Source organism: Micromys minutus (assembly GCF_963924665.1).
Source record: "Micromys minutus genome assembly, chromosome: 25".
Taxonomy (NCBI): Eukaryota; Metazoa; Chordata; class Mammalia; order Rodentia; family Muridae; genus Micromys; species Micromys minutus.
Window position 1 is genome coordinate 8,168,974 of NC_137960.1, and position 21,374 is coordinate 8,190,347.

Here is a 21,374-nt window from a genome sequence, read left to right on the forward strand (position 1 = left end):
CTAGCATCCTAGCCTCTGGGGAAAGCATGGCAGTTCTGGTGTCCCTGAGGTATAACAGGCTCTGGTGAATTTGTGCTGGAAACTTAACTTAGTTGTATTCTGAGTGTCTCTGGCTTCCTTGGACCTAGAAAGGCTTTCTTCTCGAATTGCTTGTCTAATCTTTGGTACTCTTGAGTCTGAAACCAGCTGTATCTGCCCAGTCATAGCTAACCTCACATTCTGGCTGGACTATAGAAACTGTTGGCATGGGTCAGTAGGGCATGTCTCAGCTGTGACTAGTCACCAGGGCTTTGGACAAGCCCTTCCCTTCTCCGAGGCCAGGCTGTCTCACCTATCAGTAAGAAAATATTCATATCCACTGACCTGAAATGTAACTAGGAAAGATGAATGGTGTGTCAGGACAACAGCAGGGTGTCACTGTGAGTGCACTGCTCAGATGGTGCCCTGCAGTCTTCATGGCTTTCTAGAAGGGGTGGTGGGAAGGCCTGTGGGAGGATTGTAAAACCATGCAAGTGTCATATGGAGATCTGCAGTGCTGGCCCTTGTGAGGCCCAACAAGCTTCTGTTTACTATCTTTGCAAGGAGGAAAAGGTCACCACAGAAGGCGGAAATGTATCTTCAGGGAGCTTTGAAAAATTACATGGCTGAAGGCTGGGCCCTGCCTGTCACACACACAAGGAAGCAGCTAGCCGAGTGCCAAAAACACCTCGGGCAAATGGAAAAGTATCCTTTGAGACTAGTGTTGTCATAAAACAGGAAGCAACTGCGACTAGGAAGTGTTGCTCACAACGGATTATGCTGGCAGCTCATAGTGTACCTCACAGACGCTGGTTGGTGGTCGGGTGTTCCTGTAGAGCGTAGACCAGTGTCTTCTCTGTGTTAACCTAACTTTGAGTTTCTAACAATGTTTAAAAACCAAAGACAGCTCTCCTTTGGGCCATGCTTTGAAGGTAGGCGAGGACACCCAAAGCCCCAGCATTCTCCTTAGGAGATTCTTCCTCCTGGTCCTCCCTCATGGCCCTTAACTCATCGCTTCAGCTACTTGCAGACCAGCAGCCTTCTGGCCAGCGACCATCACCTGACGGAGGAGGAGAGGAAGTACTTCTGCCAGGAGATCCTCAGCTTTGCCAGCCAGCAAGAGGACAGCCCAGGTGAGACTGGTGGCTGATTTTGGTGTAGGATTTTCAATATGGTGTGAAAGGAAAAGAGGATCAAGGCCATGCTGCCTGTCTGTGAGACATAGCTGTGGGTCTTTGTCTCTCCATCTCTTCTTCTTTGCTGAACCTAAGCGAAGCTCTGAACTTCACCCAAACAGGTTAGCATGCTTCTGTGAAATAAAAGAATGCTCCAGACTCCTTATCACACAAGAGGCATTCGCAGGGACCTGCAGAGCTCTGATACCTGCCTGAAGTCCCAGGCTTAGGTCTCTCTGATTATCTCTGGATGTTTCAATGAATTGCTGTAATTTTTGTTTTATTTTTTGAAACATGTTGTCATCTTGTGGTGCTGGCTAGTCTGAAGTTAGCTGTGTACACTCACCTGGCCTTAAACTTAAAATAGTCTTTCTACATCTGCCTCTCAAGTGTTAAGCACACATTACCACACCCATGTGTGTGTGCGTGTGTGTCTGTGTCTGTCTGTGTGTGTGTAGGCCAGTGCTGATGTCAGGATGTCTTTCTTAATCACTTCACTTATTTTGGAGACAATATCTCCCACTGAACCTAGAGCTTGTTTTGTTTCTAAACTGACTGGCCAGAGAACTGCTACGATCTGCCTGCCTCTGCTCCCAAGTGCTGCAACAGCAGATGCATGCCTCTGCTTGGCTTTTATGTGGATGCTGCACTTCCAAACTGAGCTATACATGCATGCATGTCTATAGGTCTTTTTTTTTAAAAAAAGATTTATTTATTTACTTTATGTATGTGAATACACTTGCTATCTTCAGACACATCAGAAGGCTCCAGATCTCATTACAGATGGTTGTGAGCCACCACGTGGGTGCTGGGAATTGAACTCGGAACCTCTGGAAGAGCAGTCAGTGCTCTTAACCCCTGAGCCATCTCTCCTGCCCCCAACATGCATACATGTCAAGCACTTAACCCATTAAGGCACCTCTCCAGACCCATGTAAGTTGTTTTGATGGAGTTCAGTGAAGAGCCACATATCACTTAATTCTTGGCACATATATTAAGTTTGGCTATATATCTCAGTTCTTTTTTGATTTAGAACATATGCTATCATGTCGTGTTTTTTTTTTTTAACACTGACATGTTCCTTTTAAATGTAACAGCTTTGCTGAGATAGAGTTTATATTTCATGAATTCCTATTTGAAGCATACAATTCAGTGGCTTTTAGCATATGTACAGATGTGTGTACCTGCCAGTACGGTCGATCTATTCCCTAGAGAGAAACCCAATACTTGCTGTCCGGCCCCTGTTTTCTCCTCTCTGCTTTCTGTACACAGAGTCTCTTGTAAATAGCTTCTTTACTCCAGTGTTCCCAAGGCTCATGGTGTGTGGCATGTGTCGCTATACCATTTCTTTATTTCCAGTAATTCAGACCAATTCACTTTCTGGACTCTGCTCCTACGTCTCCATCTGGGAGCCTCCAAGTTACAGACTCTGGAAAGTTAGATTCAGGGTAGGTGTTTGGAGGAATCACTTGATTTGGTGTGGCCAGACAAAGCTTACAATGTTTGTTCCTTGTATTTAGTTGACCAAGAGCCCTTTTAAGGAACATCATGTTACTCTCTCCCTTCAGGCTGCCATTGTACAACACTGGCAGGAGATAGAACAGCAGGCATTTGTTCTGAGTTGTAGAGGCTAGAAGTGCAAGGGCAGGCACAGCAGGGTTGTGTTCTGGCGAGGGCTTCTTTCTTGCCATGTCCTTACATACAGTGCAGAAGACACTTGGGATGCATTCTCCTAAGTGCCGCTTGACCTCCTTTAGTCTGATTAACCACCCAAACACCCACATTCAACTGCCACAGATGTGCATGCAGTGGATTACGTACATCAGTCAGTCTGTAGTAGTTGTGAATATGAGAGCAACTTCTCTATAAGGTTCTGGCTCCTGGGTGTGACCACAGGCTGCAGAAGTAGATTGTCCCACCCATCCATAGAGCCACCTGATGGTGTTCTCAGCAGCATCAAATGTCTGCTTGCTGCTGTGGGGGCCATGATGGGAGTGAGGGTATTCCCTCCTGCTCCTTGGCCCCTCTGTTGAGTAGAGGTTCTGAAGGCGTTTGTCCATTTCTTAGGTCAGTTGTGGCAAGTCTGTAATTTATAGGCAGACTTTGGTTGGTTGGTTGGTTGGTTGGTTGGTTTTTGAATGGGCTCTACTGCAGCCTCAGCTTCCCTACTAAGCATACTTCCTCTGAGCTCACCTTTTTAGATCATCAGGACTATTCATTTTCAGTGGTTCTGCAGCACTGTACCATTCCTAGACTTAGCCAAGGCCTTATAAGGGAAGACACAGGGGGTGCAGAGAACACTGGGTTCTCACCCATCTCCATGTCTGTAGAGTGTACCCCACCCCACTGTGCATAGCTGTCTTTCTGTTATCGCCATAGTCTGGCAACTGCCAGGACTAACTTCCAGGGGCACAGTGGAGCACTTGGCCTCTTGACTGGAGAGTTTCTAAAAGCTGCTTGGGAGGTTACTTGAGTCCCTTGTGGAGGACTCTAGGAATTGGACTGCTGACCGGTCTTATTTTGAAATTGAGGAGGCAATTGTTCTGTGCTCCTCCTAAATTTGCCAAAATAGCTCTGGAAATCTTCACTGCTGTTAATTTGCTCATTCCCAGAGTTGTAGAACTCTTTGTTTAGTCTGCTGTTGTGATGGATGGAGTGTGGGAGGTTGGGGTACTTGCATTCTGTTCTAAGTCCTAAGCTGCTAGTGCACTGCCTCCCAATGGCAGCAGGAAATGTGGCTCAAGTGTGGGACATGAGTGTATGTTTGCAGGTCACAAGGTGGTACTGCCCATGCACTCGTTTGCACGGCTAAAGGATCTCCATTTTGACCCTCCCAATGCTGTGGTCCATGCGGGTGGCATCCTGACTGTGGAGATAACGGTTTGCAGCCAGATGCCTGTTCCTGTCCATGTGGACCAGATTGCTGTCAACGTCCACTTCAGCATCGAAAAAAACAACTACCGGAAGACAGCTGAGTGGCTGACCAAGCACAAGACTTCCAATGGAATCATCACCTTCCCAGCTGAGGCCTCCCTGTTCCCTGCATCTCAGAACAGCCTGCCTGCCCTGGAGTTGTCGGAGATGTTGGAGAGAAGCCCCTCTGATAACTCCTTGAACACCACAGGCATTATCTGTAGGAACGTCCACATGCTTCTAAGGAGGCAGGAGAGTAGCTCTTCTTTAGAGCCACCCTCAGGGTTGGCCCTGGAAGATGGGGCCCATGTGCTGAAGTGCAACAGTGTGACTCTGCAGCCAGGAGCCAACAAGATAGCCTTCAAGACCCAGGTATGGGCCAAGCTGGGCTCAGGGCAAGGCTCTCAGTTGGTATAGATGGGGAGGGAGCCTACAGTTGCTGTGAGGTCCTCTGCTGCTTTTAGAGAAGATACAACTTTTTTTATATCTTCTCTACACAGTAGTTTGGTTGTTAAGTTTTTGATCGAAGCTTTGGTTTTATTTTGTTTTATTTCAAGACAGGCTCCTACACTGTAGCCCAGGCTGGCCTGGAATTCACTGTGTAACCTAAAGTAGCCTCGAGCTCATGGCAGTCTTCCTGCCTCAGCTTTTCTATGGGCATGAGTCAACACCCCCAGCTAGTGAATGAAGTTAGCGTTTTAACTGGCAGTGTTACTGGGTTTTCTCAGCTGGCTCCTGCTGCATGAGGACATCCTGTTGTTAAGGGGCCTGTGAAGGTGACTGTTGTAGAAACTTTTCCATTGGCTGTTCAGATGGAGCATACCTTGTTCCTTTCTCCTGAGAGGTCAGGGTCTGAGGAAGATGTTGTGTTCACATGGATATGGTCTTGCCCTAATGGGACTTGCACCAGCTGAATGCCTCATTCTGTACCCTCTGAGAAGTGCCCTTGCCCTGAGTCTACCTCATTAGAAACTAAAGCTGAGCCAGAAGCATCAGTTGCTCAGAAAGGGCCTGAGAGCCAGTAGTTCCTTGGAGCAGCCTAGGTGTGGTTGCGATACACAGGACAGGGCTGCAGGAAAGACAGGTAGCATTTGAGTGAAAAGGATTTGTAACACAGCAAGTGCCATTTTTCTAAGTACCTTTGTTTTGCCCCTAGGCCAAAGAACCTGGAACATATACGCTGCGTCAGCTTCGGGCCTCAGTGGGCCCTGTTTGGTTTGTCCTTGCACACATCCACCCCCTTGTACAATATGATGTGTACTCTCAGGAGCCTCAGCTGCACGTGGAACCGCTGACTGGTGAGTGGGACCTGCAGCCACACAGGGAGCCACAGAAGGTTCAAGGGAGGGTCTCATGTACCACCTTCCACAGCTCCTTGCTCCTCTGCTGTCTATCTGCAGAGCGTGCCAAGAAAGGGTAGTAGAAGCAGCCTGGATGCCACTCTGGTTTCAGCTCTGTGTGTGCGGATGCTCATTGTCCTGTGATTGTCAGCCAGCATGCTTAGTTCCATGGCGTATCTAAAAGAAAGACACAAAGGTGTTCTGCAGGGAACTTGTGCAACTGGCTCCCTTTGGGTGGCAGCGCACAGTGTAGTTGACATTTTGATCAGGCTTCATCTTTGAAGTTCTGAGTGGCCTTGACTCCACAGCATGGCCCTAAGAAATCCAGAGTTTCTGCCCTGCTGGTAGCTTTCAAAGTAGAAAGAGCAAACATTCACGAGTCACTGCAGCCATGTGGCATGTTCTGGAACACCAGAGAAGCATGGTCTTCAACTAGGAACCCCTTTATCTGCTGTCTTCTTCCACCCAGAAATGCCATTAAGGATTGCAGTTTTCTGGTGCACATTCAGACACACAACTGCACACATGAACCACACACACTCTTTTTCTTTCCACGAAAGGCCTTGGCTGCCTCAGGAGGCCATCACCACATGCAGCCTTGATTTTAGCCCCTAGCTGTGAGCCATGATAAACTTATTTAAAACAAAATGAAGAACCACAGAAAGGAGAACTTTTCCAGGTAAATCCCCTTAGTTCTCTACTTTGTTTTGCAGCTCCTGCCAGGGGTTGTCAGGCACAGCAGTCTGTCTCCAGGGCTCTTGCATGGGGTGTGTCAGGGACAGCCTGAGTTCTGCTTCTAGGAAGCTCTAGCTCTTGTTCTCCTCTCTGCCACGGCCTTGCCTCCCCTCCTGCCTTTCCTTATTGTCTCTGGCCTCTCCCCTGCTCCCCCCTGCTCCTTTCTCCAGAGCAGCTCCAATGTCCACTTCTTTACTCCTTCCCAGAGCCACCTGTCTGACTTGATCATTTATGAACACCATAATCACACTCTGCCAGCCCAGATACCATTCCCTCCCTCAGGATCACAGTGTCCTTTGTTCTCAGTGAGGTTTTGCGGGGTCCTGTGGCCCACACTGAGAGGAACTGATGAGGATGGAGGGAATGGTGTCCAGGCCTAACAACCTCTGCAGTAAAGAAAGCTTGTTCACTTTTCCATGGCTCTCATGACTACTCTCTGGGGACAGAATTAGTAATTGCTGTCTTGTTTCATTTAGATAGCCTTTTGGCTGGCATTCCTCAGAAAGTCAAGTTTACTGTCACTACCGGCCATTACACAGTAAAAAACGGAGACAGCCTCCAGCTCAGCAACGTGGAAGCCATGCTCATCTTATGTCAGGAGGAGAACAGAGCCGTGGTCTACTCTAACTCAAGAGGTAAGGCAGGCCGGGCTGAGGACTTGCATTCTCACACGTGCAGGATGGAAGGATAACCAGGAGTCACTGCCCTGCCACTTGTCTGACACCTTACCTTGTCCTCTGAGGTTAGCATTTGTAAGTGGCCAGAGCTAGCATCTGTGTGTGGCATAGGTTTAGGGATGTTGCCGTGTTCATTCGGTGCCAAGTGCTACAAGCCTTGCTAGTGCTCTCAGTGCAGCTTCATAGCTGGATCCACACGGGGTGCTTTCCAGGTTCGTCCACGTCACCCACCACTAAAGAGCAAAAGCAGATGACCTTTAGGTCCTTCCCTATCCCTCATCTTCTTTTTCCTTGGGGCAGATGTTGGTCTGCAATAAGGTGTAACTTGCAGGCATGTGGGAGCTGCCCCTGCCTGTCTGCACTTTGAGCCGTGTCTGGCCTGCCAGCCTCCTATGGAGCCTCATCTTGGTTCTTGAATTTTTCAGCCTCTCTCCTAGCACTGTCTTCATTCATGTGCTTAGGACAGCAAGAGCTCTGCAGCACCTCTGCTGACAGGGGAATAAGACAAGGAACTGTGTCTGAGGTGACTTTCTGTCTCCCACAGAAGAGTGCTCTACTGCCTTGCTCCGGATCCAGTCCTCTGACAAGGTCACAAGCATCGGTCTTCCCGCTGCACCTGCGTACCACGTGATCGAGTTTGAGCTGGAGGTTCTGTCTTTACCTTCAGCTCCAGCAGCTGGTGGGGACACCAGTATTCTGGGGACACCAGAGCTCCACGGGAAGCAGAAAGATTCTCAGAGAGCTGGCCATTGCATGGTCACCACAGATCACAAGGTAGAGAGTGCCTTGGGTTGTATGGTTAGGCAGCAGCCTCTGGCTGTCTGGGTCGGAGGACCATGGACTCTATTTCCTGTCCTGTGCTCTCGTGTGCAATCACTGGGGCTGCAGCTACCATAGAAGACAAGGAGTCTCTGACTTTCACGCAGCTGGAGTGATGTCAGTATGACACTGGGAAGGAAGGTAGATCCATGAATCTACGACCAGGCTGAGGAGCTGTGTCACACAAGCCCTGGGTCAACTCAGCCAGGAATAGCTCCATTGAGGTGGGGCCTGAGGCTGGCATCTGTTGGCAGCTCCTCAGAGATATGGTTGCTCAGGTTACAGGTGCACGTGAAATCAGCTCATGGAGTATTGCCAGGTGTGTCCACCTCCTGTGACTTGGGTTCCAATCTTAGGCCCCTTTGAGCCTCCCATGTTGTCCAGTATGGGTACAGGAACAGTAGGCTAGGCCTCAGTCAGCAGTCTCTTCAAATGCAGTCTCTGTAGAAGAGATTTTCCTTTCCAGTCAGTCTTCCAGTCTGTTGCTGTGATAAAGCACCACGATCCAGACAGCTCTTAGAAGAAGGCATTTATTTACTCTGGCTCATGGTTGCAGAGGGTTAGAGTCCATGACCATCATGGTGGGGAGCATGGCAGCATGTAGGCAGGCAGGCACTAGAACAGTAGCTGATTTCACAGAATGAAACAGAGAGAGCTAACTAGTAATGGTGGGCTTTTCAAACCTCAGAGTTCCAGTGACATCTCCTCAGGAAGGCCACACCTATTTCTTCGCTAACAGTTCCATGAACTAGGGACCAAGTATTCAGACATGAGCCTATGGGGGCTGTCCTCATCATCCAAACTACTACCTGGTCTCTCAGGAGTAGTTAGGAAATTTCTCCTTGCACACTGGACAGAGAATACAGGGAGTAAAGACGCTGTCTCCTTCAGTGGGATATGTGGTTTGTACCCAATAGATCGGTCTGCTCTGTGAGGATAAAAAGCAAACTCAAGACCTGCTCTTCTCCTCCCCCAGTGAGTGTCTCTTTGTCCACACCATAACCTGACTTTGGTTGGCCTTTAGCTAGGTTCTGTCAGGCAAGTGAAGTAATTGGATGACCTCTTGCTTTCCAATGGTTCCTGGTTGCTTACAGCCTCGGGATGCTTGCTCACTTGGCATCTCAGCCCCAGGTGGACAAGGCGGCTGCTCTGGCTCTTTTCCTGCCTGAGTGTGTGTGCTGTGGGCTGAGCTGCTGTTCTGGCATCATGTCCAATTCTGTCTTCATTCCTTGTTGGTTCTGTGTCTCCTTGTTTGTCACCTGTCCATGTGAGAGTATGTCTAATAGAATGTCCTCTCAGGACAGTGATGGTGAACCACAGAGAAGCCACCATGCACTGGCTGGACGATGACAGGGTTGTGCTATTGGCCAGTGGGTTAAAGGTGTCCCTGTTTGTCTGCAGGTGTCCATCGATTGCCCGTGGTCTATCTACTCCACTGTCATTGCACTGACATTCAGTGTGCCCTTCAGGACCTCGCACTCTCTGCTGTCTGCTGGAACCCGGTAAGGGACAGTCCCTGGATACACCAGTGCATAGCTTGTCCCTTGTGTCACTAGGGTTTCACACATTACCAGGGTAACTTCCTGTGTCCTGGATACCCAGGCCATGTTCCCAGCATCCTCTCTGCCTCACAGCTGACACGTCAGTGTAAAGTTTTATATGAAGTCTAAGTCAGATCTTCAGCTGACCAGCAGTCTCTTTCTACTCATCATCTCTGTTTTAAGCTACCGAGGTGCTGGGAGACTCCAATTGACCAACTTCTACGAGGAATTCTGTTCTGGGCTTCCCAGCGCATCCCCATAGGTCTGTGTAGCTGGTTCTCTTGTCTAGGTTTGTTGTCACTGCTAGCTGCCTCCAGGGTAAAGAGTTTAAAACACTAATATTTGGGGCCTGGTGCTTGTTGTCTAGATAGGCTGCTCTGTACTCTGCAGAGTGCTCAGTGGGGCCTCGGGTGCTGTCACTACACAGTACCACAGCCCCAGGTGCCCCAGGTGCCCCAGGTGCCCCAGGTGTGCTCATGTCTTGAGAGGAGCCAGGTCACCCAGCTGAGCACTCCTGCTCTATGTGGATCATCAGACCTACTGGGGAGTTCAGAGGTGTCAGGGCCACTCCTGCTTCAAGTGACAACACTGGCACCCCAACTCTTCCCTGTTCCTGTAACAGACTTTGGGATTGTCTTAGTCATAAGAATGAAATGTTATACAAGCAGTGCTTTTTTTTCGTGTCACTCAGAGCAGGGAAACATTGCATGCAAAGGTTGAAAACCTCCGTGATCTAGAAGGAACCCGGGCAGCATTGTTAGAGCAACTAATGTATTAATTCCTTGTCTTGTTGTGAAAAAAGCAAGTTAAGGAAGGGCTTATTAGGGCTGATAGCTCGGGGGTGGGGGTGGTGGTTACAGTCCAGCATAGCTGGGCAGCATGGCAGCAGAACAGTGGGGAGGGAGAGGTGAATTCAGTGCTCCACTGCTTTGCCTTCTTGTCCATGCTGGGGTGCCAGCCCATGGAGTGACTCCACTGTGCTTAGGGTGGGCCTTCCACCTGAGTTCACCCAATCCAGAAAGTCATCATGGACATGACTAGTTGAGATGCAGGGAGTGAGAGTACTGAGTGTTGGAGTGACCACTTTGTTTCTGTGTTTTAGGAAATATGTGCAAGTCTGTGTTCAGAACCTGTCAGAACTGGACTTCGAGCTGTCAGATAGTATTCTGGAAGACAAGGGTCATGCTACCGACCTGAGGCTGGCTCCCCTGAACACACAGTCGCAGCAGGTAACTAACTGTCCTCTGCTCTGAGCATCAGAGTCTCAGCAGGTCAGGGAGGGAGCTACCCCCATGTCCTGTGCCTGCGTAGTTCACTTGTGGAACAGTGGGCTTAGAAGGCTGAGGGGCAGCATGGCACTGGAGCTTGCCTTGCCCCGTGTGTGATTTATGTGAACAGGCCTGTGTGGGATCTGGTACTGTGCATGCTGTCACCCTGAGACAGTGCGGTCCTGTGCTGCTCTGAGGAAAGGCCTGCTGTACCGTGTTGCTATGAGAAGCTCACACTCGGCCCCCACTCCCTGGCCTTGTCCACCCTTTCTGTGTGCACTTTTGTTGCTGCTGGATGTTGATCAGAAGATCCTTGGTGGTGACTGTAGCTTCAGTCTTTCAGACTTTCCCACTAATACTTAGCCCGCCATTGTTAGATTTTTGCTGAGTCTGTCCCTGATCCTGCTGGTGTAGACCCTCGTGTTTAGGCCAGGAGTCTGGATAGACTTGCTCCTACGGTATCTTATGTTAGCAGGAAATGATTGACGTGGACATGCTTTGATGGTCGTGCTAGCCTCTGTCATTGTGACACTGCCTGTGAAATCACCTGAAAGGAAGAAAAGGTTCTTTGTCCCATGGTTCCCGATGTTCTCTCCAGTCCACGGTCACGTGTGGGCCTGTGCAGAGGGGCTGCATGGAGAGCAGAGCTGCTGTGCTAATACCTTACGGGAGCCAGGGAGTGACCGAGGAGGGGGAGCAGTGTCTTCTTCACACCCCAGGAACCTCCTTCCTCAGTCACTAGCCCACCTCCACACAGGGCCATCAGTCCAGCTATGACAGTGGCATCCCCCATTATGGAGCCATGTAGAGAGTTTGCTGTGTACTGACAGTGATCCTGAAGCAACCTTTCCTGACCTCTGATGCTGTGACGCGTATGCAGTCATAAAACAGACTCCTTTTACCAGCTGGGGTGCGGCTCTGTGCCAGGCCAGACAGGCAGGACTGGGGCAGTGGAAGGAACCCACAGGCCCACAGCAGACTCTGCCTGACACATGCCTCTTTGCTCCACAAGGCCCCGAGCACTGTGACCAAAGTTGTGTCTCTCTTACAGCTTATCCACAGTAAGCAGTCCGTGTTCTTTGTCTGGGAGCTGATGTGGACACAGGAGCCGCCCCCTCCTCTGCACTGCCGCTTCTCTGTGGGGTTCTCCCCAGCTTCTGAAGAGCGGCTGACTGTCTCCTTGAAGCCCTACATTTATGAATTCCAAGTGGAGAACTTTTTTGTATGTAATATATTGGGAAACGGGATGTGGGCTGGAAGCACAGGGCACTTCATATTCTTGATACTGCTGGGATTCATGTGGGGTCTTTCAATATGCCTGACCTCTGAGCAACTGAGTCAGAGCCTGTCCTGTTTGTGGCACTGTGTCCTTCCTGGAGTGCACCTGTTCCTGACAATGCTGACGATCCATGACTTAGACCCCTGCCCTCTTGTCATCATAACAATCCTGGGGCTCAAATGAAAACCCTTTCATCTCTCCTGAGCCTTCTTGCTTTAGTTGCACGCTGTTCTACCTCAGATGGGCCACATGTCCTTCATCTGTATCAGTGGCCAGAATCTTCCATGTTGATAATGGGTTACTATGATCCTGATGCTAGGGAGATACTTATGACTTCTGTGGACACACAGGACACAACCCTGCTTCTTTTGAGTGAATACCTCCAAGGCGGAGTTGGGTCCTTGTGTAACTCTGGTTAGGCTTTAAGAAGCTGCTGGACCCAATGTTTCTCCAGGGCTCCTGGTTCCACATTCACAGCACTGCAGCTGCTACTTCTTTAGTTATAGCAGTCTTAGTGTTTGTAGAGGGTGTGCACCATCTTGCAGGGGGTGCAGGGGATCCCCTGGAGGCAGGGTAGTGTGTGGCTTTGTAGTTACAGGTGACTGGAGAGATGCTGGCTTGAATTCTTGTCTACTTCCATGGAGCGGTTTGGCTTTTCATTATTAGGGTTTAAGTATGTCTCAAGTATCTGTTCCTAATTGTATATACCTTATAAACATTTACTCCTGTGTAGTTGGCATTTACTGTCTTGCTGCCCAAGGAAACACAGAAGTTTGTATTATTGATGAAGTCTAGCTTTTCTCCCTTAAATTTGAATCTCTGGTGTCAGATCTAAGGGTCAGAAAGGTTTTCAAGAGCTTGACACTCCTGGTGCTTGTGTTTCTGTTTTGTGTGAGCTGCTCTGTCCTGTGACTTATCAGGTATCCCCATCCTGCTCCTTGAAGACCACACCACAGAGTAATCTGATGTCAACTGGCCACGACTGTTTGTTTCTCATTGAAAAACCTGATTCTACTCATACTTGGAGTATCAACATTCCAGGGAGACGGCTGCTGCTGACTCCTGTCAGGGACCAGCTGGATTTTCTCCAAGGAGCATTAGAGAGAATGACTTGATCAAGCCCACTGCCACTATTAATGGATGTCACTTTTGAACCTTTAGGAAGTACATTCTTTGCTAGGCGCACAGTCAGTCCACCTCGTGTGTCCCACTGATGCTTGGTGCAGGATGAGTGCCCCAGACATGGCTGTGGGAATGGGCTACTCAGTGATCTCCAACAACCCTGTGCCCACCTCATCCCAGTCAGAGGACTGGGTATGTGATCTCGTATCTGCATGTGTCAGATATGATTTGGAGAAGGGGGATACATATCCCAGTGCCCCATAATGAGAAAGCAGAGGAGATCAGCTCATCAGATTGGTAGATGTTTGCTTTTCTCTGAGCAGGAAAGTCATTACCAAGACTGTCCGGGGGCAGAGAAGTTGTCACCTTTCCATGGTTCTTGAAAAGAACACAACTGTAGATCTCTGATCTCTCCTTTGACTAGCAATGTATTGTTTTCTATTGAGAATGCTAGGTTGCTGTGCACATGCGACGAAGAGTGCCTGGCTTCTGTGCTGGGCTCAGTAGTGTGAGCCTCTCGCCTGTGCCACTGGCAGCAGGGAGGCTGGGGCTCTTGGTTCGTGCTAGGTGGTGATAAAATACTGGTTAGTGTGAGAAGCCGTGGAGAATGAGGCTGATATGGAGAAAGGGGGTTACAGACAGAATTGGATGATACCCAGGGGGTTGTGTTCTTTTTACTAGTTTTGATAATGGTGTTGTATTTTGGCAAGAAAATGTCTAGTTTTTAGTACTGTTCAATGTTAACATGAAAGGTGAAATAGCAGGCTGTCTGGAATTTTCTTCAGAATATCCTAGGCAGATTTAGAAACCCTAGTGGAGACTCAGACCAAGCAGATGATGCCAGTATTAATGACCTTGATGTGAGGGAGACACATGGAAGGTTACTCCATGTCTGTGTTCTCATGTTTGAAATACAGATAAGGCACCTAAGGGGCTGGTGAGGTGGCTGTACATGTAAAGGTGCTTATGGTAAAAGCCTGGTAACTTGCTTTTGATCCCTGGAAGCTGTGAAGGTGGAAGGAGAGAACCAGCTCCACACAGTTCCCTTTTGGTTTCCACACACACACACCATGGTGTGTGCACTCTTCACTCTCCTCTCAATAACAATGTAAATTTAAGAAGAAAAGAGAGAATCTAAGGCCATAGAATTGGGCTTGTATCTGTAACTAGCTGCCAAGGTGGTCCTGTGGCAGTACAGCTCTGCCCTGATTTGACAGCCTTTCTTCTGGCCACTTGGGCAAGCTGTTCCTTATCTTCTGTCCCTCCTTCCAGACACTGTACAATGTGAGAGCTGAGATCCTTCCTGCTTCAGGAGCCGAGTACTGTAAGACAGGCTCGCTCTGCTCCCTGGAGGTGTCTATCACACGGCTCGCCGACCTCTTGGATGTAGACAAGGATGAAGCACTCGTGGAATCTGAGGACTATTTTTCCACAAAGCTTATGTATGAAGGTAGGACTCAGGCCCTTCCTGATGCTGGGGTGCTCCAAAGCCTTCAGTGAAATTCTGCATCCTAGGAGAGGGTGTTTGCCTGATAGATGCGCGATACAACATAGTCCTGGGCTCACTAAGCACAACTCTGTTATCACAGTGCTAACAAGCCTGGGGACTCGGCACCACTGATGCATCTGCCCGTCTATGTAGGGTCCAGAGTCCGACCGTCACCCTAAAGCTGTATCATCGTGCTCCCAACAGCTGAAGCCCTGACCACACACTATTCTTACTCTCCCCAGGCCCTGCAGCTCTCACAGTCACTAAGTATGACGGATGAACCAAATATTTTTCTGTTTAAGCAACAGTGGGGCCAGCTCAGTGGGCAAAAACTCCTGCTGTGAAACATCTACTGCATGGCCTAAGCTTGAACCAGAGCCACAGTGGAAAGAGGACCAGTTCTCACATGCAGGCCTGCACAGGCATTAATGCTAATTTTAAGACTGTTTGTTTTTTAACTGAACACCAGTGGACTAGGAATGATGGCACATGCCTGTAACACCAGGACTTGGGAAGTAGATATAGAGGAATCGGGAGTCTAAGGACAGCCTCAGTATTAAAAGCTGGGTGTAGCAGGCAGTGGTGGCGCAAACCCTTAATCCTAGCACTCAGAGGCAGAGGCGGTGGATCTGAGTTTGAGGCCAGCCTCGTCTACAGAGAGTTCTAGGGTAACCAGGACTGCTACACAGAGAAACCTCATCTTAAAAACAAACAAACTGGATGTGGTGACACCTCTATAACTCCAGTGCTGGAAAGCAGAGACAGGCGCGTCCCTGGCGCTCACTTGCCAGCCAGGCTGGTCTGTTCAGCGAGATCCAGGCCTGTGAGAGACGTGTTTCAAAGCAGGGTGAATGGTGCCTGAGGAGTGATGGCCAAAGTTGACCTCTGGCCTCCACGTGTGCATGCATACAAACATAATATACACATGAAATGAGACAGGGCTGGCAGCTGGCTCAGCAGGTAAAAGCATGCTTGCTGCACGGAGACCAACAGCCAAGCCCAGCCCTGACATGCCTCTGGAAGGAGAGAGCTCACTGATGTGTGCATGACTCACATGGTACACCATCATACATGTACACAATAAAAGCAGTACAGTAAACACATAACATGATATTTCTCATGAAAAATAATTCTGTTCCCAAGTGGAAAGATACACCTGATGTTCTAGGGTCTTTGATCCCTTTGCTGTCTAGCTTAAAAAAGGTAACGGAATTCCCATGCCTTATCTGTGTGTACTCTGAGAACAGTGCACTGGCTGAAGAACGTGAAGAAGCTTTTAGAGACCTCCCCTGTTTGGAGTCTGAAGTTGCTCATGTCTGCAGTCCTTCCATCTCCTGTTTGAGGGACTCTGGTCAGGTGTCATTTTGTAGCTCCATGAGTTGGTCATTTAGGAAGTATGATGTCCCAAGTCTGCACATCTTTCAGTTGTAGACATGTTTGATTTCACGTCAGAAACCACATCTGAGCAGCTCGCCTGCACAGTGGGCACAGGGACTGTCAAGCATAGGGGCAAATGCAAGCTTTACAAACTGTAACTTGCTTAAAGTCTCAGGTTTTATCAGTCAAGACAAAGACTGAGAGCTGGGAGCTAAAGGGGGTGGTGGTAAGGGGAGCTAAGACCAGATCTCTCTCTGTAGCCCAGGCTGGCCTAGAACTCATGGAAGTTCTCTTGCCTCAGCCTGCAAAGTTCTGGGATGACAGGTGTGACATCCCTGCGTTGTTCTAGGCTCTTTTCTGACATGACATGGCAGCCGCCCATGGTTTATTTTCTAAACATCTGCTAGCACAGATTATCATAGTTTACTAGTTATTAACTAAAGAACTGAGCAGTTGTGGAGATGGCTCAGTTCAGCACACCGTGCAGAATGCCTTCACACTTCTGCTCAGAGCCACCATTCTGCTGCTGGGAATGGGAAAAACAGGAAGCACCAGGCTGCCGTAGCTCTATGTCCTCAGCTGTTTCAGATGGGCTTCTTTACCCCTCTTCTGAAGATGGGACAGTCTCAAGTGACAGCACCACAAGAAAGGGGATGGTTCAGAGTTTGGCAAGAGTCAGGGTGAGGGCAGCAGCCCACGCCTGTGGTTCTGTGGAATCAAACCAAAAGAAATGCCTTTCCCAAGTGCCTTTGGCTGTGGTGGTCACGCCTACCAGTGCAAGCTCCTGTCCTCATTTGAGACTGCACAGTAGGAAAGGCTGGGTGTATGCCCTCTCTGACTATCCAGGTACAAGGTGGCTCGGTGAGTTGATGTGCTTGCCACTAAACCTGTACACCTGGGTTTGATCCCTGAGACCACGTGACAGGAGGAGAGAGCTGAATACTGCAGGGTGTTCTCTGATGTCCACATATGCTCCATGGTACACATTCCCCCCACCCCAAAAAAAGGAAAAAGTAAAGCTTCTTTGTGGGATAAACTGGACAGTAGGCAGCTGTGGCTGCTCTTTGGAGGACATTCTTAGGTACAGCTGTCAATCCCAGCAAGTGCGCTGGTAAAGGACATGAGGGGTAAGATAGCGTGCCTGCACCTCATCAGAACCATCATGAATGTGGCATGGAGACCGCAGACTGGAGCTCCCTGCCTGTTCTGCAGCACCTCGTCTCACGGCCACCTCACCTGCCTCTGTTGCCCCTGGCCTTCAAGTCACACGTTATGTAGGCGGCTGCTGCTCTTGTGGCATAGGAAGCCGTGACCTTGCTGCCTGTCTGCTTCTTATGGAAAGGCTCCTTTCCTGCTCACCACTCTGGCCCCTGGCTGGCCTTGCTCACTGTCCTAACCTCAGGCTGAGTGTTAGCATCACCCTAGATCAGGAAGGGTTTTAAGAAGCATGTTGATCAGCTAGGTGTGATAGTGTACACCTTTAATCCCAGTACTCCAGGAGCAGAGACAGGTGGATCTCTGTGAGTTCAACACGTGATCATGTGAGCCTGGTCCTTATAGTGAGAGTTCAACAGTATCCAGACCCTGTCTCAAAACAATAATACAAATAATACAAAGCGATAAACAAAATCTTTGATGTCGGCGATAGTTGACACATGCTGAGGCCCTACTGTGCCTGAGCTGGGCCTCAGTGACACAGTATATACCATCTTCGTACATCCTTGGGAAGCACCTGAAGGTTGATAGCTTTACTCTTTCTCCATGAGTAGTCACACCTGGAGCAGAGACTAGCTTGTCAGGGATAGGGATGGATTCCTCACTGTGACAGACATCTGTGGAAACCAGAGACAGATTGTCTTTGGTGACTTTGCTCACCAGCAGCTTGATTCATTGCTTTGGGACTGAGGCAAGACAGAAACATGGCTATTGGGGATATGGTGAAAGAGTCTGTTCACTTCATAGCATCCAGGAAGCAGAGAGGAAAAAGGAGACATAACAAGACAGACCCTTCAGAAAGCACATCTCCAGAGAGAGAACTTCTTCCAAGCAGTCATTTGCATGAACATCATTGGAGCCCACTGCTGAGCTTGGCACCGCTGTGCTGTAAGCCTGCGGTGGCATTTCTATAGAACAACAAACATCACTGGTCTTGATGCAGCTACTCAAGACAAATCTGCCTCCAAACAGCCTAGTTTAACACTTTTATTGATGGAAAGAAAGTGTTCTGTCTGCATCTGTTGTGATCCAAACTAGAAGTAACTGTGTGTTGCACTAAAACAGTGGTGTGCCTGAATTATCAGAGCACATGCTCACTCTAAGATGGACTTTATGTGACACATGTGTGTCCTGTGGTGGGGTCTCCACTGTGACCTGAGGATTGGAAAGGGAGGATCTCGCTTTGCTGTCTGTACCAATGGTATGTCCTCCTCATTTCAGTTGTGGACAACAGCAGCAACTGGGCTGTCTGTGGGAAAAGCTGTGGTGTCATCTCCATGCCTTTGGCTGCCCAGGCCACTCACAGAGTCCACATGGAAGTGATGCCTCTGTTTGCTGGTTACCTCCCCTTACCTGATGTCCGGCTGTTCAAGTACCTCCCCCACCATTCTGCTCATGCCTCTCAACTGGATGCTGGTAAGGAGTTTACAGAGGGCCAACCTGTCTTACATAAAGGGGGTCATGTCCTGATAAGTCATCCCATGTTAGAAGTACCGAAAGTCAGTTCACTCACTGTGCAGACCCACTGAGCATCTGAACCGAGCCTTGGCTTCTCACTTATGCAGAAGTGTTAGTACAGATCTTATTTTAAATCTACAGCCCTAGACAGAATGAGATTTAAAACAAAGCACAGAATCCCCAATCTCTGGCTTATACAGTGTACTTAGGGCTGGCCTGCTGTTTCTCCAGCCATCTGGGGAAGACTGACTGGGGACTGCAATTTCTGCCACTACCTGGCATCTTGAGAGGACCAAACCACACTGTCAGTTCAGTAGTGAGAAAGTTGTAGGCAGAACCCTCTTAAGATCAATGGTGAATTCTGTATTTGAATAGGCTGTAGTTTCATGTGACAGATTGAAAAATTAATACATATTTTCATGGCCAGTAGAAATTAACATCCAAATTCCAGTTTGTTCTAGTTTTTTAAAAAAATACCACAGGGATTCTATAGTAGCATGACACTTACTTGGTGCTTCTGCATTCATGTGACAGCCCAAGTTGGGTTTGCCCCCTCCCCAGGCTCACTCTGTGGTGGCTTGGTCTGATTTCTGTGTGTTCCGCAGACAGCTGGATAGAAAATGACAGCCTGTCAGTGGACAAGCACCTAGATGACCAGCTGGACTGCAGCAGCTTGCGGAGTAGAGGCAGCACACACTCCACTTCCAGCAGCGAGCACAAAGGCTTGCCCATGCCCCGGCTCCAGGCTCTGCCCGCTGGCCAGGTCTTCAACTCCAGCACTGGCATGCAGATCCTGGTCATTCCCAGTCAAGACGACCACGTCCTGGAAGTTAGTGTTACCTGACTGTGCCATGAGTCAGCAAAGCCACAGAGTGGCCGTGAGTGCACGTTAGGGGCTGTGGCTGGATTGTGGTCTGTGGTAACACACTAGCTCTAACCAGACTTTGGCGGTCCTGCCTAGCTACAGACACAGCAGAGAACAGTGTCCTTCAGCTGCTCAGTGGAGCAGAGCATCACCTCATGTTGTCTACGACACAGGATTTGTTTTTATTTTTTTTTATCCCTGTCCCTGTGTCCTGTGCTGGTGTCCCCAATCATCATACTCTCTTAAGAGGGTCTGGTCTCCGCTCATAGCTCTCTCCTGGTGGCTCTCTGTACATCCCCATTGCTTCTTTGAGGTGGATCTTCCGCAGACTGCAGTCCTCTTATGGCACTGTGTGCCCTTCTCATACAGCCCAGTCCCTGGGCAACTTGTGGGTCTCCCAGGATGAAACACACTGTCCTACATGCCAGAGTCCCTGGTTATGGTTTTATAGTAACAGCTCTGGGGCCGTGGGGTGGGGTGGGAGGGAACATTACCCCTTCTGTGCCTTGGGATGCCCAGCAGATCACAAGGTCCATCTGTAGAAGCCACGTGAAAGGTACTGCAGAGGCGACCAGAGCAGAGGGAACTGTGGTATGGAGATGGCTTAGGCTAAAGGTTCTAGGTTTCCGATTGCCCTAATGTTGATTGAATAACATATGCACTTGGAATTAAATCTATATTTATTATAATTGGTGGATGTGGGGTGAAGTGCTTTCTCTCACTTTAAAGTCTGCTCATGTATTGTAGTTGTATAATCGACATCTTTTGCACCTTAAGTCTTGGAACTGAAGCTGCTCCATCTGGAGTGAAGATGAGCGCGGCCTCTCTCGTGTGCTCTGTCAGTTGTAAAGGACTCGGGGCCTGGAGGACCTCAGCTGGGTCACCGGGCTGCAGTCACACCGCACCAACGGGTTCATTTACTTTTGGTTGTAAATTTGATTGTACATATTGTTGATTTATTATTTTTAAGAGTACAGACTAACTGATGTAATGTTTGTGTATAAGTTGCACCAAAAATCAAGGACAAAATAAATGTGTGTTTGTTTTTACTGGTGTGGAAGTCATAGCTTGTAAATACATGCTGTATGTATTAAACGTTTTCGGTCCTCCGAAGTGATGTATTTTTGTACACGAGACAGTGTTCTGGGCTCGTTGGCATGGCTTACATGAGTGGAACCTCACATGGGAGCTGGAAGAGGAAGGAGCGCTCTTCAGTGGTGGCTGTCGCCCAGGGCCCAACTTGGGCCTCGGGAGTCAGGGACACAGGTAGAACCAGGAGAGCCAAGCCAACACTCTTTAGTGTTCAGTGTATTTGCTTTTAACTCAGTAAGTAAAGGATGGTGTGACCCTACCCCCAACACACCACCACCAAATCTTTTTAATTTGCAGGAGTTAGAGGAATACATAAAGAAAATAAACATTTATTAAAACCACTAGGAAGCTTATTTTATGTGCATTTTAAAACCTAATAAACTTGGGTGGGCTAGGTATGCAAATTAGAACTTCATACTTACTGAATGTGTACACCCTCTGAACCCTGTTTTCGGCCAACCTTGCCAGTTGCCCTGCAAATGTCAAGCCCACGTGTGAGGAGGTCCTTGAGACTTGATCCTGTCAGAAAAGCTTCCATCTGGCCATGTTAGCCTCCCACCTCTGTATGTAGTGTACTGCTCAGCTTCAGCGTAGGGTCTAGTTCTAAGTAAACCACCTGCTCCCTGAGTTTCATATTTCTGAGTTCTCTGGAGTTTTCTAACTATATATATTTAGAATAAAACAAAGGGGTACTCTAAAATGTTGATGGTAGTTCTATTATCTGTGTATAGGATGAAATCAAATCTATTGTTGAGAGAGATTTTTTTCCTCCTCTAGCTACCCAGAAACTACTTGTGTATGTTTGTTTTCAAGATGGGAGATGTCACACAAAGTCATCCTTGTTCCTTCTGTTTGTAGAGGAGCTAAGAGACTGTCACTGGATTTTGTTGTAAGGGCATTAGTCGTTTGGTGAAGACGAAGCAGGTGTTAGACATGGCCAAGCCAGACAGGGAGTGTGTCTGGAAAGCAAATGCACTGATGTTTACAAACA

General features: G+C 48.7%; 1 protein-coding gene across 1 annotated transcript in view; it reads left to right on the forward strand.

Annotated features, from left to right (window-relative positions):
- TRAPPC10 (trafficking protein particle complex subunit 10) overlaps positions 1-19,754 on the forward strand; it is a 52,314-nt gene extending 32,560 nt beyond the window's left edge. Inside the window, exons 12-23 of the mRNA XM_080938366.1 lie at positions 583-723; positions 1,039-1,151; positions 3,964-4,478; positions 5,263-5,404; positions 6,658-6,816; positions 7,403-7,632; positions 9,079-9,179; positions 10,321-10,447; positions 11,538-11,708; positions 14,160-14,337; positions 18,190-18,384; positions 19,032-19,754. Coding sequence (XP_080794492.1) covers positions 583-723; positions 1,039-1,151; positions 3,964-4,478; positions 5,263-5,404; positions 6,658-6,816; positions 7,403-7,632; positions 9,079-9,179; positions 10,321-10,447; positions 11,538-11,708; positions 14,160-14,337; positions 18,190-18,384; positions 19,032-19,270 — 2,311 coding nt within the window. The 3' untranslated portion in view covers positions 19,271-19,754. The remainder of the gene's footprint in view (positions 1-582; positions 724-1,038; positions 1,152-3,963; positions 4,479-5,262; positions 5,405-6,657; positions 6,817-7,402; positions 7,633-9,078; positions 9,180-10,320; positions 10,448-11,537; positions 11,709-14,159; positions 14,338-18,189; positions 18,385-19,031) is intronic.
- The last annotated feature ends 1,620 nt before the right edge of the window (positions 19,755-21,374 follow it).